The sequence below is a fragment of the Micropterus dolomieu genome, linkage group LG07, assembly GCF_021292245.1.
Source record: "Micropterus dolomieu isolate WLL.071019.BEF.003 ecotype Adirondacks linkage group LG07, ASM2129224v1, whole genome shotgun sequence".
NCBI lineage: Eukaryota > Metazoa > Chordata > Actinopteri > Centrarchiformes > Centrarchidae > Micropterus > Micropterus dolomieu.
The window spans coordinates 18,926,382-18,931,473 of record NC_060156.1 but is presented as its reverse complement, the minus strand read 5'-3'; the positions used below and the strand labels follow the sequence as shown (position 1 = coordinate 18,931,473).

At 46.3% G+C, this 5,092-nt stretch overlaps 1 protein-coding gene across 3 annotated transcripts in view; it reads left to right on the top strand.

Moving 5' to 3' along the window:
* si:dkey-100n23.5 (cyclic AMP receptor-like protein A) overlaps nt 1–5,092 on the top strand; it is a 50,777-nt gene that overhangs the window by 23,327 nt on the left and 22,358 nt on the right. The window contains exon 10 of one of the 3 annotated variants that reach the window (XM_046053971.1): nt 2,231–2,278. The exons of the other annotated variants lie outside the window; for them this stretch is intronic. Coding sequence (XP_045909927.1) covers nt 2,231–2,278 — 48 coding nt within the window. The remainder of the gene's footprint in view (nt 1–2,230; nt 2,279–5,092) is intronic. 3 annotated transcript variants of the gene reach the window in all.

The window sequence follows — 5,092 nt, the reverse complement described above, 5'->3', positions numbered from 1 at the left end:
TGTAGGTAATCAATCGATTGATTTACCACTTATTTGGTCTCCTCTCTGTGTTGGCTTGTAGCTCTGTGTGGCTTTCCATTATAAGGGTGCAGAACGAGCCCAGAGGCAACATTCCACAAAGTTCACATAGCTGCCATTCCCCTGATCTTACGACACCACACAATGAGGCTGTAGTGCCAGCGGAAGGGTGCTGGCAGACATGTGTTACAGCAACATGTGTGCACGTTCCTGCTGTGAATTATCAAATATGAAAAGAGAGCAAGGCAGAATCGGGCTGAAGCCACATCAGACTCATATGAATTGTCACTGTGAATGCTGGCGTTCTTTGTTTGGCTGGCAGAGAGTGATGGGACGGTGAGACAGATTTAAAGATAGCCGGGCTGCAGACAGACGACATCAGAGACAGACAGCGGGTAGCTTAAGGGAAGAGAGGGGAAAAGAGACTACACAGCTCTTTATCATGAATGTGATAAAGAGAATGAATGAATGTAGCTGGTTTGAAACCTGCATCTCATAACTCAGCCAGCTCACAGTGTTCAGCTGTCTCTCCCTCACTCTCCTGTCTCTCTTTGTATCTCTGTTTTCCACCTTTCTTGTTTTCCCTCTCACCCTCTCTCTTCCTTTCTACCTACACTTGTGTCTCTGTCTCTATTCCCCCTCTTTTCCCTTCTGCCTCTACGTCTCGCTCCCCCTTCACTCTGCCGTTTTGCTTTCTCTATCATATTTATGAAGAGCTCAAGCCTTATCTCTTTTCAGCTGCAGGCTGTCTCACTTGAAAAGAATTTCAAAAGCTTTGAAAGCCGGGTAGGTGGCGATGCAATGGGGAAAGGGATAAAGACGAGGAGGCTGAGTGAAGCAAGGTGGGATGTTAGCTGGACAGAGAAGTTTCTCCACTTTCCAGAGAGATCGTGGGTGAAAACGACTCCATAGCTCATTAGTGTACAAAGTCCAAGTCATTTACACCAGGATTATTTAAAAAAAAAAAGAAAAAAAAATCTTGGACACATTCTGAGTGACTGTGTGAGCTCGTACTAACTAGAGGGATTTGAAAGCTAATGAGTCATTATCAGGCCAGACAGAGAGGTTGGGGTGTGTGGTGGTGTGTTTGTTTTATGGATGCGATTTGTACATGCCGACACCTTCCCTCTTAAGCCTCACGCCTCAAAACTGGCTGAATTGCTTGAGTTTCGGTGGCGCGGGTTTTGAGAGATTGCAACAACAAGCTGGGTACACACGCTGGCCGAAACCAAATGATATTGCCACTTATTATCAGTGTTTGTTGATGGCGCTCAGCTGGACAGCAAAGGACTGCTCTAGAACAAGTTCAGCTTATTGACCAAATGGCTGTCCTTTTTATTTTTTGTTTTTCTTGTACCGCACAAACACACCATGGTCACACACAGATTTACAATGACACTCACATCAGAGCAGAGAAACCATGGCAACATTGAGTTAATAAATAGCAGAACAGAAGAACTGTGCATATTGTTCATGCTGCCTTGTCGTGCATGCGTGTGAAGCTCACACTGGGCCTCCAGAGATTTGTCTCTGATGTCTTGGGTTGCATAAATGACTTCCTATAGCCCCCCAGCCCCTATCCCACCATTACAGATCAGTCACAGTCTTGTGCATGGGTGTATGCGTGCATGCATGTGAGTGTGTGTGTGTTTTCCTGCGCGTGTCTGTTGACATTTTCCCTGCATTCCTCTGAGAGAGGAGACAGAGGAAGAGCGAAAAAGTATTCCCACGTTCTCTCTGGAGATCTCAGATGTGCCATGCCTGCTCCACTTCTTCCTTTTTCTTTAACACTTCTTCAAAAATGTTCTCCCCTTTCCCGACACCCTTTGCCTTTTTTCTTCCTCCTTGTGTCATGTTGTGTGCAGTGAAGCTGATCAGTTCCCTCTTTTTGTGAAATGCTGGGAGCTATTTAAGTGCTCCCCACTGCCTCTAAGCTCTGCACTCTGCTGTGAATTAGGCAATTTTGCGGGGATGGGTGAGATGGTGGAGGGGTTTTGCGTTTGGTGTGATAACTAATGTCTTATTTGTTCCAGCGTGCCACTGCAGGCACTGACCTCGAAACCTAAGGCCATTCCTCTTTAGGAAAAAAACAACTGATTTAAATGATCACATCACTATGCTGGGTTTTTTTTGTTGTGTTTTTTTTTTTGAGGGGGGCGGCTTAAGTAACTGCCTTGACCTATTCTTTCCATTTTGTGTCTTTTCCGCCCAGATGCAGTCATGGTTGGGAACCTTCAACCCAGAGAGAGAGAGGCGAAAGGTAATGACCTGTCTGACCATCACATTTCTCAACACATACACTCACACACAAGCACTCACACACATGCACTCACACACACGCACTCACTCATGCATACACAGAGCGTGAGGATTAGAGTGTGTGCAGGATTAGCTCTCGTGGTCATGCCGGGTAGGTGTCAAACAGCAGGGAGCAATTTGACCTCTTGACTCCTACGCTTTTCACTGTGTGTGTGTATGTGTGTGTGTGTGTTTGTGTTTGTGCATATAAATGTGAGTGCGCACGTATATGTGTGTTTAAATTTGGTAGCACAGCTGGCCAGTCACGTAACTCGGGGGGCGTGATTGTTGGATCTTCGGTTTCGTAAAGTTACAGAAATGTTCGGACAAAGCCTCCGCTAAGGGAAGGGGTTTCTGAAGCTATATGACCATCAGACAAGCTGTTCTGATACTGGCAGCTAAAGGTCATTTTAGACATTGGCAGTACTACTCTGCCTGTCAAAACAGTTGTTTAAAGTCCTCTGTGAAAATCTGGAAAAAGTACCATGTTAATGTCATCATGGGCTTGGACACAACATATTACCACCAAACATGTAGTTACAAAAGTGGGGGAGGAGTTTGAAAGATGTGGGCAGGAAGGTTGTAAAGGATATATTGGCCTGAAATGTGGCTCTTGTGAGTCCCATAACGTTATGGTTGTTCACTACTAAATTGTTGGAATACTACTAGCTCAACGGTTGTCAGTGTCACAGTACTACTCATGAAAAGTTAAAAGCAGCAGCAGCCTCTAGTTGTCTTGCCTTTAGTTACCTCACTCCTCCTCCCTCTCCCCTGCTCTGTTGTTGCACCTGCACCCTGCAGGTTGAGGTGCGGAGGGCAGGTTAGGGTTAAGGTTATGTAGATGCTGCCCCTAAGTGGCAGATGTAATTACTGCACACTGAACCGGCGTGACCCTCACCAGTGACGTGTGTACATGAATGTGTGGCATCAACACGTACCGTTCATGTGGGCTAATTGCTATGTGTAGCACAGAGTGTAAATAAGTCAGCAGTGGTTTTTATCACACTCTCCGTTTCCTCGTATTCCTCTTTCTCAGTCGCTCTCCTCGTTTCCATCTGTTTCTCTCTCTGCCTTTCACTCGGTTCTCTCTCTCTCTCCCTCTCTCTTTCTCACTCCCTCCCTCCGTCTCTCTCACTCTTCTACTCATACCCAGCATGAATAAAGCAGCAAGCCAGGTTCATGGGCATGAATATTTATGAGAGTTTATGCACGCGCTGCGATGCTTTAAAACAACAACAACAGCCTCCCCGATTGTGCTTGCCAAGCCAGTGAGCTCTGGTTCGTGTGTGTGTGTGTGTGTGTGTAGCAGCAGGTGTAAACTAGAGAAAGCGATTCCTGCTGGGTGTCTGAAGACCGCTGGCTCTGCTGATTTCCATTCACCTCACCACATCTCCCTCCTTCTGTACCTCGCATGTTCTCTGTTACCGTGTCACATGCACGCTTCTCATGTTTTGTGCCCACACATGTAGTTTCCTACAATCTTTTTTTATTCTCCATCTCTGACTCAGCCTGCCACCATCCCCCTCCTTCTTTATCTGTGTGTGTGTGTGTGTGTGTGTGTGTGTGTGTGTGTGTGTGTGTGTGCGTCTGGCTGGAGTGATGACGTACATAACTGGTGCTGGCAGTTATCGGGGCCGTCGGTCACATGGTCGTGACAGGAGGTTGTTGTTTGTGGTCATGCATGAGTACACACACACACAAGCACAACAAGGTCCTGAAGCAGCAAAGGTCAGCGTCAGGATATTCGGAAGAGGGTGTTGAAGTCATGCCACACACACATACACACACACACACGCATGCATGCACGCCTTTAAACACATTTGCACAACTGCACACACAGCAGCTCAGTCCCGTCGGGTAGCAACAAAGCTGGCTGAGCAAACAGCGAGCTGCTTGTTCGTTATCTTCCCAGGGTGTTTGTTTACTGATCCACACAAGCTTTGCTTTGAGTCACAATGCGATGTGTCTACTTGTGTGTCTGTAGACGTGTGTGTGTGCCCACAAGCGCAACCTTGTACCTTGGTGAGTGTTACCTTTGCACGTGTGTATCCCCCTTTATCTGCCAAGTTCCTATTTTATATTTTACATGCTGCCAAACATCCTGTAGAACATCCATACAATGAGTAAGCTGCAAGGACAGTTGGGTTTGTCTCTCAAGGGCTCTCAAGCAGGGACACGTGGCATTGACAAAACACATATACCTTCTTCCAGCTGCTGGATAATGTGTTACTTTAAGGTCTCAGCAGTACTTCTGGTGAAAGATACTTTTGGGTTTCCGCTGTCCCTGAAAAATCTTTGTGGATTTAAGAAAAACACATTTAGTGGGTCAATGTATTTGAAAGTAGCCTATTTGATTTTTTTCAGCAGTTTGCTTAGCTGTCAAGGCATTGTAGATGTTCAGCTTTCCACTTCTTTATGAAATAGTATTAAAAGTTTTGAATGGAAGTTTTAGTCCTTGACTTTCACCCCCCTCCCAAAAAAAGCGTTTGAAAAGTTAATCAAGTTGATGTTCAAGTGCATTTGGGAAACCTGATGCTGTTATTTTTTAGAGAAGGTTTCCTCTAGGATGGAGGGTGAGTGCAGTGGGTGGTGAAAAGGGATGGGTCGCTCTTGATAACCGTCTGTAATCTAGCGGGCGTCATTAACGTTGGGACCGCTGCGCCCGCCGCACATAATTACGGTTTCATTCCCCTCTGCTTCCCGAGCAGCGCAGGGGCCTCTGACACGGGAGGACTGTGATTAAAAACATGAGGCTCTTTAGCTACTACTCCCCCCC